Source organism: Bos indicus x Bos taurus, chromosome 2 (genome assembly GCF_003369695.1).
Source record: "Bos indicus x Bos taurus breed Angus x Brahman F1 hybrid chromosome 2, Bos_hybrid_MaternalHap_v2.0, whole genome shotgun sequence".
Taxonomy (NCBI): Eukaryota; Metazoa; Chordata; class Mammalia; order Artiodactyla; family Bovidae; genus Bos; species Bos indicus x Bos taurus.
In genome coordinates, this window is record NC_040077.1 from 72,027,234 (window position 1) to 72,037,637 (window position 10,404).

At 59.6% G+C, this 10,404-nt stretch overlaps 1 protein-coding gene across 1 annotated transcript; it reads left to right on the forward strand.

Moving 5' to 3' along the window:
* The first annotated feature begins 4,540 nt into the window (after positions 1 to 4,540).
* INHBB (inhibin subunit beta B) lies at positions 4,541 to 10,201 on the forward strand. The gene is made up of 2 exons (XM_027562654.1): positions 4,541 to 5,047; positions 7,527 to 10,201. Exons 1-2 carry the CDS (start codon positions 4,597 to 4,599, stop codon positions 8,300 to 8,302), a joined length of 1,227 nt encoding a protein of 408 aa, XP_027418455.1. The 5' UTR covers positions 4,541 to 4,596; the 3' UTR covers positions 8,303 to 10,201.
* The last annotated feature ends 203 nt before the right edge of the window (positions 10,202 to 10,404 follow it).

Sequence of the window (10,404 nt, forward strand, 5' to 3'; positions counted from 1 at the left end):
GTCCGTGTGGCCAAGAATTGCATGCTGAGATTCACTTTTATCATTTGCTTTGTCATTTCTGGACATCTTCGTCAGCTCCAAATTGACACTGAACTAAGGGTTATGCAAAACAAAACAATACAAGCTTGTGAGAGCACGTGCTCTGAGCTCCCTGGGGGAAGCCTCTTAATGCTCTGAGTGCCTGGATCCGTGTTGTCGTCATGCTTCCTCCTGCCTTTCCCATTGGGCCTGAGTTCCTTGATGACGTCAGGGAGCCAGCATTCCGTGTGGGGGCGGCCCGGTCCTGCAGCCCTTCTAGAGGGCGTTGGCTGAAGTATTGATGTATATTATTGTATTCAAAACTGACAGGCGCAGTCACATCCCTGGCTCAGACTGAGGGCTGAGGTCACTCTCAATCTAAAGGAGAACAGAGTCCAGTGCTAAATGAGGCTTTGAAGCAACAGGAAAAGGTCCTTGCCCCTCAGCAGGGAATGGGGAGCTCCCCCACAAAGCACAAGGTGATCTGGAAGAACTCAATTTACACCCTTGGCTCCTGAGGGCTGGGGGATCAGCAGAGGGCGGGATAATCCCAGCTTCTCGAGCAGATGGTTTCTGACTACCGCTTGACCCAGTTCCCTCCCAGCAGATGACTGGCAGCGGGGCTGCAGCTCCTTCATCAGGGGAGCAAAATGTGGACCCTCCTCTGAACCTCATCTTCCCTCCTCCGACCAGCAAGGACATGGTAGCTTTTACCTCTTCCCAGCACCAGGGGGATGATCAGGATGCTGCACATTCACAAAGGCGTGGAGCCCTCCCCTCTTCCCACAGCTTTGCCCAGCTCTGTCCACAATAAGAAGGGTTGTGGGGCTTCTCTGATGGTCCAGTGGTTAAGACTTCACTGCATGGGGCCTGGGTTCAATCCCTAGTCAGGGAACTAAAACCCTGTATGCTGTGGGGTGTGGCCAAAAAATAAACAAATATAAATAAATACAAACATAAATAAATGGGCTTTCCTGGTGGCTCATAGAAGGTAAAGAATCTGCCTGCAATGTGTTAGGCTGGGGTTCAATCCCTGGGTGGGGAAGATTTCCTAGAGAAGGGAATCACCCACTCCAGTATTCTTGCCTGGAGAATTCCATGAACAGAGGAGCCTGGTGGGCCCCAGTCCATGGGGCCACAAAGAATCAAACACAACTGAGTGACTAACACTTTCAGAAAAAAATAAATAAAGGGTTGTAACTGAGAAGGCAAGGAACACTACTGTGAGTTTGTGCTGAGAAGTAGAGGTTTTAAATCCTTTGCTGGCTCACTGACTTCTTTCAATCCATCAATCAGTCAACCAACCAAACACTGGTTCAATAAGTGTACCTGATTACCTTCCAGGTCTGGCATCACACAGAGGCCTGGTCCCTGTCCTGCAGGATCTGAGGCCCCACACAGGAGAGAGGTGAAGAGGAAACATCTGGGCACTGATCTGAGGGGCAAAACCAGGAGACGACTATTCAGGGCACAAGAAGGCCATAGCGGCTTCGCCAAGAAAAGATTGGGCTGGGTCTTGAGGACTGGGTGTGAGTTTCCCATGTACGTTGGTGGCTGTGGTGATGGGAAGGACCAGTAGACCAGAGCATGTGTGCCTGGCAGAAGAGGCAAGCAAAATCACAAAGGTGGGTTGGGCTGGCTCAGGGCCACCCGTAGAAGGTGGTGGTACAAGCTGCCCAGGAGGCAGAGGTACCTCCTCTCTGCTCGGGGTTTCCCAGGATCTGGGCCAGGGCCAGGGCCAGGGCCAGGGGTGGTAAGCCGAGGGAACAAAGGGCTGTCAGTTTGGGAGTGGCAACGATTTAGGATTTGGAGAAAGCCCTAAGGAACCAGAAGGGTTGCCATTTCGAGGACCCTGCCGGTCCTCTATTTCGGACTTTGGGTTGATAAACCCAGAGCAGCCCATTTTTGTACCGTGGGACCGGCCCTGCGCACCTTTGAGTCGGTTCCTCGGATCGGGAGGGAGGGGGCGCTCCGCCTCTAGACTTGCGGACCTCGGTGAGGCTGCGGTCCGGCTGAGGCTAAACGACACGGTGCTCGGCTGGCCTGAGAAGCTTGCGATGAGGGGCCGCGGGTGCTGGGGGGAGCCCTGAGCCTGAGGCCGCGGTCCACCTCGGTTGTCCCGGGCTCCCAGACACGCTAAGAAAGCTAAACTCCCTGCAGTTCCGTTGTTAGGCGGCGCATTCACTGTGGGTGGGGGTCTAGGCAGTTGAGACGAGAGCGCAAGGCCGCGTTCCTGCTGCACCCTAGGAGCACCGTCCTGTTGCTCCACATGGTGGTAGGGACGCCAGGTGGAACAGAAGGAACGGACTGCACTTGGGGTTCTGGACGAGGCTGGGATTCTGGTGTTCACTGACAGCGTCTTTCGTCTAGTGGCCTAAGAACGGCAGCCTTGGAAAGGTAGTTTCTTGAGTTCTGTGAGGAACTTGGCTCCGTTGCCTACTTTAGGGCTCCCCACCAGTCAGTGTGATAATAGTCGTTACTGTGCCCCGTGTACGCACGAGGCGGCAGAGACTAGGATGGGAAGGCTCTAGCCACGGTCACTCCGGCAAGGCCGGCCGTAGCGGAGCCTCGATTGGGACCTGGCTTTGTCTGAGGCCAAGATTTGCCAACTAGGGGGGTGGCGGCCGCAGTGGTGCTGGAAGCCTCTCCAGCCTGGCAAGCCCAGAGCTCGGGAGACTCATGGGCCGCGAGGCCGGTTCCCCATGCAGTCGAGGAGCTTCTCGGGGAGCGGCGCCGGCGGAGGTAGCGGCCCCCCAGACCCCTCCAGTGTGCAGGGTCCACGTCTCACCCAGCATGCTGGCGGCCCGGGGCGCTCTGCTCCGGCACTGCAGCCCCGGAGCGACATCCACCGGCGGAGCCAGTCCGCGGCGCCCGCGGCCGCCCCGCCGCCCCCGCCTTGCCGCGGCCTGCGAAGGAGCACCCCAGGAAGGCCGGGGGCGGCTGCGGCGAGGAGAGGTGCCTCTCATGGGCGGGGAAGGAGGCGGAAGGGACTAGGACAGGGCCTGCGCGGCGGCCGGGAGGAGACAAGCGCTGGGATCCTGGGTCGGAGAGCCCGTCGGTGCCGCCCGCCGCCCAGCCGGGCGGGGGTCCGGGGCGCCCACGTGGTGAGAAAGTTTAGAGACCGCAGAAGTGGCCCGGTCTTGTGGGGTGGGGAGGGGAGGGGAGCCAGCCTGTTCGCTCCTCCTTCTCGCTAAAGCAGAAGGAAAAGAGCGGAGGGAAGCTGGGGTGGGCGGGGAGCGGGCAGCATCAACCTGAACAGATTCCGCCTCCCCCTCCCCCTGCATCCCCCCCGCAACCCCGGGAAGCGGAGCGGGGAGGCGCGGAAAGTCTCCTCCCGCACGGCCAGGGCGAGATTGCCTCCCCCCCCCCCTTTTTTTTTTTTCCTGCCAACCTCTATCACAACGCGCGCGCACATACGGAGATTGTGCGGCTTTTTTTTCACCCTTGGGAGAAAAAACGAGGAGAGTAAAAGAAGAGGGCAAAGCGAAGAACTCCTCCTCGGCGGGCTCCGCACTCTGCCGCGACCGGGCACAGGGACGCGGCCGCCACCCGCCGCTCTCTCCCGGCCCTGCGGCGTGTGCCGGCGGGAGAGCCAGCAAGGGTACCCGCGCCGGGGACGCGGTGAGACTTTTAGGAGCTCGAACCGACATCGCCGTCGCCGCGCAAGCAGAAAAGACCCGGACGAGGAGGGCCCCGCCGCCGCCTAGCCTGGCGCTCGGAGCTCCGCCGGCCCGCGCAGGCGGGCGGAGGGAGGCAGGCGGCGAGGAGGCGGGCGGAGCAGAGGACCCGCCGGAGCGCGCAGCGGCCGGCCCGCCTGCCCGCCTGCCGGTGGATGCGGCGCCCCGGGAGCCTGGAGACAACTTTGCCTTGTGACGCGCCGCGAGGACTGCAGGGCCCGCGGTCCCGGGCTCCGCGCCGCCTCTGAGCGGGCCCTCGCTCCGCGGCGCTCCCGGCACCGCACTCGCTCCGCTGTCCGCCCGCCAACCCGCGGAGAGGACGACCCGCCCGTCGCCACCTCCCGCGGCCCTTCCTCGGTGCTAGGCGGCGAGGGCGAGGCGCTCAGGTGCGAGCGCGGGGCCCCGCCGCAGCGCCCGCCGCAGCGCCGCGCCAAGCCGCGCCCGGCTCCGCTCTGGGGGCTCGGGCGCCTTCGCTTCCTTCTCGCCCAAGTTGCGTCGACCGGCCCTTTTGCCACCTTCCGAGCCCGGCCGCCAAGCCGCCGCTGCCGCTGCTTTCGCTTCACCCGAGCGGGGGCAGCGGGGCCCCGACGCGGAGAGGATGGTGGAAAAGCTGCGGATGCCGAGGCGCCCCGAGACGCCCGTGCGGCAGTAACCCTCCGGCCCCTGCCTCGCCAGGGCGCCTCTCCGGCCTCCGGCGGCCCACGGCGCCCCTTCCCCGCCGCGCGGGAACCCCCGCAGCCCGACCGGGCCCCCTCCCTCTGTGAGCCGGCTGCGGCCCTCCCGGCGGGCGGGCGGAGGCCCGGGCGGGGGCGGGGCGGGGCGGCGCGCCGGGAGCCGTGAGCCGCCCTGCGCTCGGCTCGGCTCGCCTCGCGGCGGGCGCCCTCGTCGCCAGCGGCGCACCATGGACGGGCTGCCCGGTCGGGCGCTGGGGGCCGCCTGCCTTTTGATGCTGGCGGTGGGCTCGCTGGGGCCCGGGGTCTGGGGCTCTCCCACGCCCCCGCCGTTGCCCGCCGCGCCGCAACCGCCCCCGCCGCCGCCCGGAGCCCCCGGCGGCTCGCAGGACACCTGCACGTCGTGCGGCGGCTTCCGGCGGCCGGAGGAGCTGGGCCGGGTAGACGGCGACTTCCTGGAGGCGGTGAAGCGGCACATCTTGAACCGCCTGCAGATGCGGGGCCGGCCCAACATCACACACGCCGTGCCCAAGGCCGCCATGGTCACGGCCCTGCGCAAGCTGCACGCGGGCAAGGTGCGCGAGGACGGCCGGGTGGAGATCCCGCACCTCGACGGCCACGCCAGCCCGGGTGCCGACGGCCAGGAGCGCGTCTCCGAGATCATCAGCTTCGCCGAGACAGGTGGGTCGGTCCCTCGAGCGGCCCTCGCTATCTCCTCCACCCTCTTCTCTTCGCTGACTCTGGCCGCCGCCGCCGCAGCCCGCGCGCCCTGGGGGAAACCCGGACTGCTGGCTCGGCCCTCTCGCCTCCGACCCTGTGCGCTCCGACCGGGTTGCGGTCCTCTTCTCGAAGGCAGCAACCCCTTCCTACTCTCCTATCCCCGCCGAGGAGCGCTCTGTCCTCCACCCCTGCTCTCCGAAACGGGCCCCAGCGCCTTTGGGCGCGCGTCCCCCTCCCGGCGGACGCGTGCGGCCCTGGCTCCGCGGGCACTCGCTTGGTGATTGCTTAATGTTTTTGTTTCCCACGATCGGAGTGTAGGCTTAGCAGTATAGATGGAGATGTGTGTGCTTGTTGATATCCGTGGGCCGGAGGAGTGTGTGTATGTGTGTGTGACTGTGTGTGTGTGTGTGTGTGTGTGTGTGTGTGTGTGCCTGCGTGAGAGGCCCCTGGGGCCGCTTCCATCGCCGGGCGGCGTGGGCTTGCCAGGATTGCTGAAGCTTCGCTGGGGAGAGCTAGGCAACCTCTCTTCCGATTGTGTGGGCACCGGAATCGGTGGAAGGCAGGCTTCTCAACAGGTCCCATCATTTACGCAGAGAAAGGCTGCAGCTCAGGGGGCAGCCCCGTGCCTCTCGGCTTGCTTGGGAGCTGAGGCAGCTCCCTGGCTTTAGAGCCAGCAGAGTTCCTACTTAACAAAGGGTCGGAGTCCTTTCTGGAATGTTCCTCCGGCCCTATATTGCATTTTTTTTACCACTGTCAGAATATAAAAATCAAGCGAGGAAAAACATCTTTCGAACTTTAAAAGAAGGAGAAAAATGTGCTCGCGCTGAAATGCTGCAAGTGCTTTCGGCTCTGCTGTCCTTTTCAGGACTTGAATGAGCCAGGCTGGCTTTTGTGCCTGGAGCTCAGCCCCATTTGTGCAGGGGGACTGCCGAGAAGGTCGCAGGGGGAAGCTCGGGTTTGGGCAGGGCAGGGTGGGCAGGGAGCCTTGGGGGGGGGGGGGTGGAGAGTTGGTGGCAGTTGTGTCCCCGGGCTGCGAATGCCTCCCCCCAATCCCCAAGGCAGCAGGCAGACTGTGCAGGTGCCGCCTGGGGATGAAAAGGGATGAAAAGTTTTGCATGGCCGGGTGTGGAGAAAAGCAGAGACAATCAGGGCTGGTTTGTGCTTAGAAAGAAATGCATTGCCGTTTTAGCTGTCCGACAGAGTCAGGGGAATCTGGACATGCAATTAGAGAGCTTGGATTAAAAGGTGCTTTGGGGCCCAGAGCAGAAATGTGATTCTGGAAGGTCGAGGAGGCCTTTTGGTCCCGGTGGCACAAAATGACAGCGGGGGCTGTTATATTTCTGGTCGGTTCCACGGAGCCAGCTCTTTGACTTATAAATAACAGATTCAGGTCACAGGCAGCTCGTCCAAGACCAGCTTTTAAGGCTGCACTTTCCCCCATTTCAAAGTCAGATGTCAGTGTTATTAGAGGAGCCAGGCGAGGCCTGAGGAGGGGGCTGGGAGGGGGGCAGTGGTAGGAGGTTTGATAAAACCAGCGGAGGCCACACAGTTGGCTTATTTGTTCTTCCTGGAGCAAAAAAAAAAAAAAAGTAGGGATCGTCAGAGAGCAGGGTCACTGAAATGTAGGATGAGAAAGGATTCTTCTCTCAGTTGGCATGGCCTCTCTTCTTGTTGAACTGAATTATTGAGACCACTAATAAACCAATTCTCCTTATCGATGGAGACTTCAAATATGCCATTCACGGAGAGCCAGTGTCTCATGAAAGGGGTGGACTTCAAGTTTCAAGACTGCGCGCCCTGTCCCTTGGAAGTACTCGGAAGCAAAGGCTGCACTTTGCAGCCTGCAAAGCACACGTTCCTGTGTCAGAAATCTGAGCAGAGCTGGCTTGTTTGCAGTGGAGGTTCCACTGGGGGTTGGATCAGATCATGCTTAGGTAAACACTGGAAAGAGGCTGTAGGTGGCTCAGCTGGATTTTGCAATGCCCTAAGTTAACCAAAAAAAAAAAAAAAAGAAAGAACCCAAACTCTGCTAAAACAACCCACCCCAAATCCTTAGTGAGATCCTGGTTTTGTTTTTCAGATTTCACAGATACCCATAACAACTTGTTAAGATCTTGGCCTCCTGACAAATTCCTCCGTTGAGCTTTGAGGCCTGACAGCCTGTCTCCAGGGAACCCTGGCCTGGGAGAGGTGAGGCCGGTTTTCTAGGCCCGGACCCTGCGGCTCCAACCTGGTCCGGGCTTCTCAATAGGAAACAATCTTCCCTGCCTCTCCCAGGTTACCGTTGGAGGCCACGGCCCCAGGAGTGGTATTTCTGGTCAGGACGGTCCTCCAGCTGCTCGGCCAGGGCCCGGTCCAGCGTCATGCGGCAGAATGTGTTTTCTGCAGTGCCTAGTGTTCTCCTTGATCTAACTTGGCCTGGTCTCTCGCTTCTCCGCAGATGGCCTGGCCTCCTCCCGGGTCCGCCTGTACTTCTTCATCTCCAACGAAGGCAACCAGAACCTGTTTGTGGTGCAGGCCAGCCTGTGGCTCTACCTGAAGCTGCTGCCCTACGTCCTGGAGAAGGGCGGCCGGCGGAAGGTGCGGGTCAAGGTGTACTTCCAGGAGCAGGGCCCTGGCGACCGCTGGGCCGCGGTGGAGAAGCGCGTGGACCTCAAGCGCAGCGGCTGGCACACCTTCCCACTCACCGAACCCATCCAGGCCCTGTTCTCGCGGGGCGAGCGGCGTCTCAGCCTGGACGTGCAGTGCGACAGCTGCCGGGAGCTGGCCGTGGTGCCCGTGTTCGTGGACCCGGGCGAGGAGTCGCACCGGCCCTTCGTGGTGGTCCAGGCGCGGCTGGGCGACAGCAGGCACCGCATCCGCAAGCGGGGCCTGGAGTGCGACGGGAGGACCAACCTGTGTTGCCGGCAGCAGTTCTTCATCGACTTCCGCCTCATCGGCTGGAACGACTGGATCATTGCGCCCACCGGCTACTATGGGAACTACTGCGAGGGCAGCTGCCCTGCCTACCTGGCGGGGGTGCCGGGCTCGGCCTCGTCCTTCCACACGGCCGTGGTAAACCAGTACCGCATGCGGGGGCTGAACCCGGGCACCGTGAACTCCTGCTGTATCCCCACCAAGCTGAGCACCATGTCCATGCTCTACTTCGACGACGAGTACAACATCGTCAAGCGGGACGTGCCCAACATGATCGTGGAGGAGTGCGGCTGCGCTTGAGGGCGCGGCTCCGTTGGGGCATGGGGACCAGGGTGTGGCAAGTGGAGCGCGGTGATGCCCGGGAGGTGCCCGGGGCCAGCCTGAGATCTTTTCCTGCTTCCTCATCCAGCAATCTGTCAAAAACAGAGGGAGAACCCTCCATGGACACGAAGGACTGGACAATGCACACGTAGACGCGCACAGCCAGACGCATCCTGCCACCCACATGGCAGCCTCCGGGATCCCAGCAAGTGTATGCGGTGATAAATAGCAGTTCAGCCACAAATGCCTGTCACTCGGAGAGAATGGGGTGAACAGCCACCGTCCCCCCACGCCCCCCCAGCTGGCCTGGCCACTCTGAATCGCGCCTTCCGAGCACACAGAAAAGCACAAAGACAAGAGACACAGAGGGAGAGAGAGCGAGCGAACCCGGAGCTTGGAGAGGAGCAGCAGATGCGGGGGTAGGGAGCAGGCAGCCTACAGAGGGCCGCGAGTCCCCCTGTGCCTGTGCAAGGCCTCCGGGGTCCCTACATCTCTTGGCTGCAACATGTGGGCTTGCTCCCCTGGCCTGGGATCCTTCCTGCTGTGGGGAGCCGGGCAGCCTGTCCTTTCCCATCCTTGGAGAAGGAGGCCCAAATAGGCTACCACCTGCCAGAGACCGGAGACCATGGAGCTGTGGTAGTGACCATTTGACTGTCGCTTGGGGCCCTGGTGTGACTTCTGTGTGTGTGTGTGTATTTTGGGGGTGGGGAGGGAGGGAGAGGAGAAGGGTCTTAATTTGATGCTTTAACTGATCACTAGCAGTTGAATGGTCATTCATTCCGGTTGTATAATTGAAAAGGGACTTTTCTACCAGGTCTGACCTTTTAAGTTAAAATCTGAACTGTTCCAAGTGGAACAAAAAAAGTTGCAATCTGTGCCCTTCCCTGGGGAGATTCCTCTAGGACTGGTTAGGGAGGGGTGGAAATGACTCTTAGGCAATGGGAGGGCGAGCTCTTAGAAAGGAGGGAATGGTGGGGTGAAGGCATTCTGGAGATGCTCGGGGGGTGGGGTTGCCCCTTCTGCAGGGGTTGAGGGAGGGGAGCAGTTGAACGGGTCTGGGGAAAAGGGAGAGGCTTTCAGCTGCTTTGCAAAAGTGGCCCATGTGGGCTCTGGCCACCAGGGCCAGCCACGGATGTGGCCCCTACCTGCTCACCCGCCCCCTTCCTAGCACTTGCACACCCGCCTGAACGCACATGATACAACCCTTGCCCATCCGCTTGTATCCAGAAGTGGCCCTTGGCAGAGCATTGAGCTCACCCCAGAGGTCCAAGTGCCATGTGAACTATGCAATTTAAAGGGTTGACCCACACTAGATGTAACTGGACTCGTACGACTCTTTTTATATTTTTTTATACTTGAAATGAAATCCTTTGCTTCTTTTTTAAGCGAATGATTGCTTTTAATGTTTGCACTGATTTAGTTGCATGATTAGTCAGAAACTGCCATTTGAAAAAAGAAGTTATTTTTATAGCAGCGAAAAAAAAATACAGTTAAATGTATTATACATAATTTTGGAACCAAAGAGGCCAACAGATCAGTTTTAATTTTTATTAGATGGTGAGGCCATCTTTATGAGGTGGATGTTCTGAACAATCCCTTGAGTGGCCTGCCAATGTTTCAGGGTATACATGGATTTTGTTTATTCAGTTTGATGTGTCTTTTCTATCCTTACACACCCAGAAGCTAGAGTAAAAACGACAATGGTAGAATGCAGGTGTGTATCCTTAAATCCCCATCTTTATGTTTATTTAATAAAGCTCCCCTTAGGTTCTGTTTCATAATAATTTAAAACCAAACAATTTTTTCCCATAGACTTGCTGTTAAAGTATTTTACATTTGTGTACAGTTGAAGAAAATAAAAGATGGAGTGCCACGGGCTCCCTGCCTTGTGTGATATCTGGGGTGGTGGGCTCCAGGCTGGAGGGGGCAGCTGGGGGGAGGGTGAGTCCAGGTGTCCGACTTTGAAGCCAGTGCCTCCCTGGGCCGCACCCGGCACTCTTTTGAGTCCTTGCCACAAGCTCGGATGTCAGGCAGAGTCTAGGAAAAATGGCAGGAGATCAAAATGAAGGACAATTAGCAAA

Coding starts and splice junctions, on each gene's coding strand:
- INHBB (XM_027562654.1), top strand. CDS start 4,597: ATGGACGGGCTGCCCGGTCGGGCGCTGGGGGCCGCCTGCCTTTTGATG. Junction 5,048..7,526: donor CATCAGCTTCGCCGAGACAG/GTGGGTCGGTCC, acceptor GCTTCTCCGCAG/ATGGCCTGGCCTCCTCCCGG.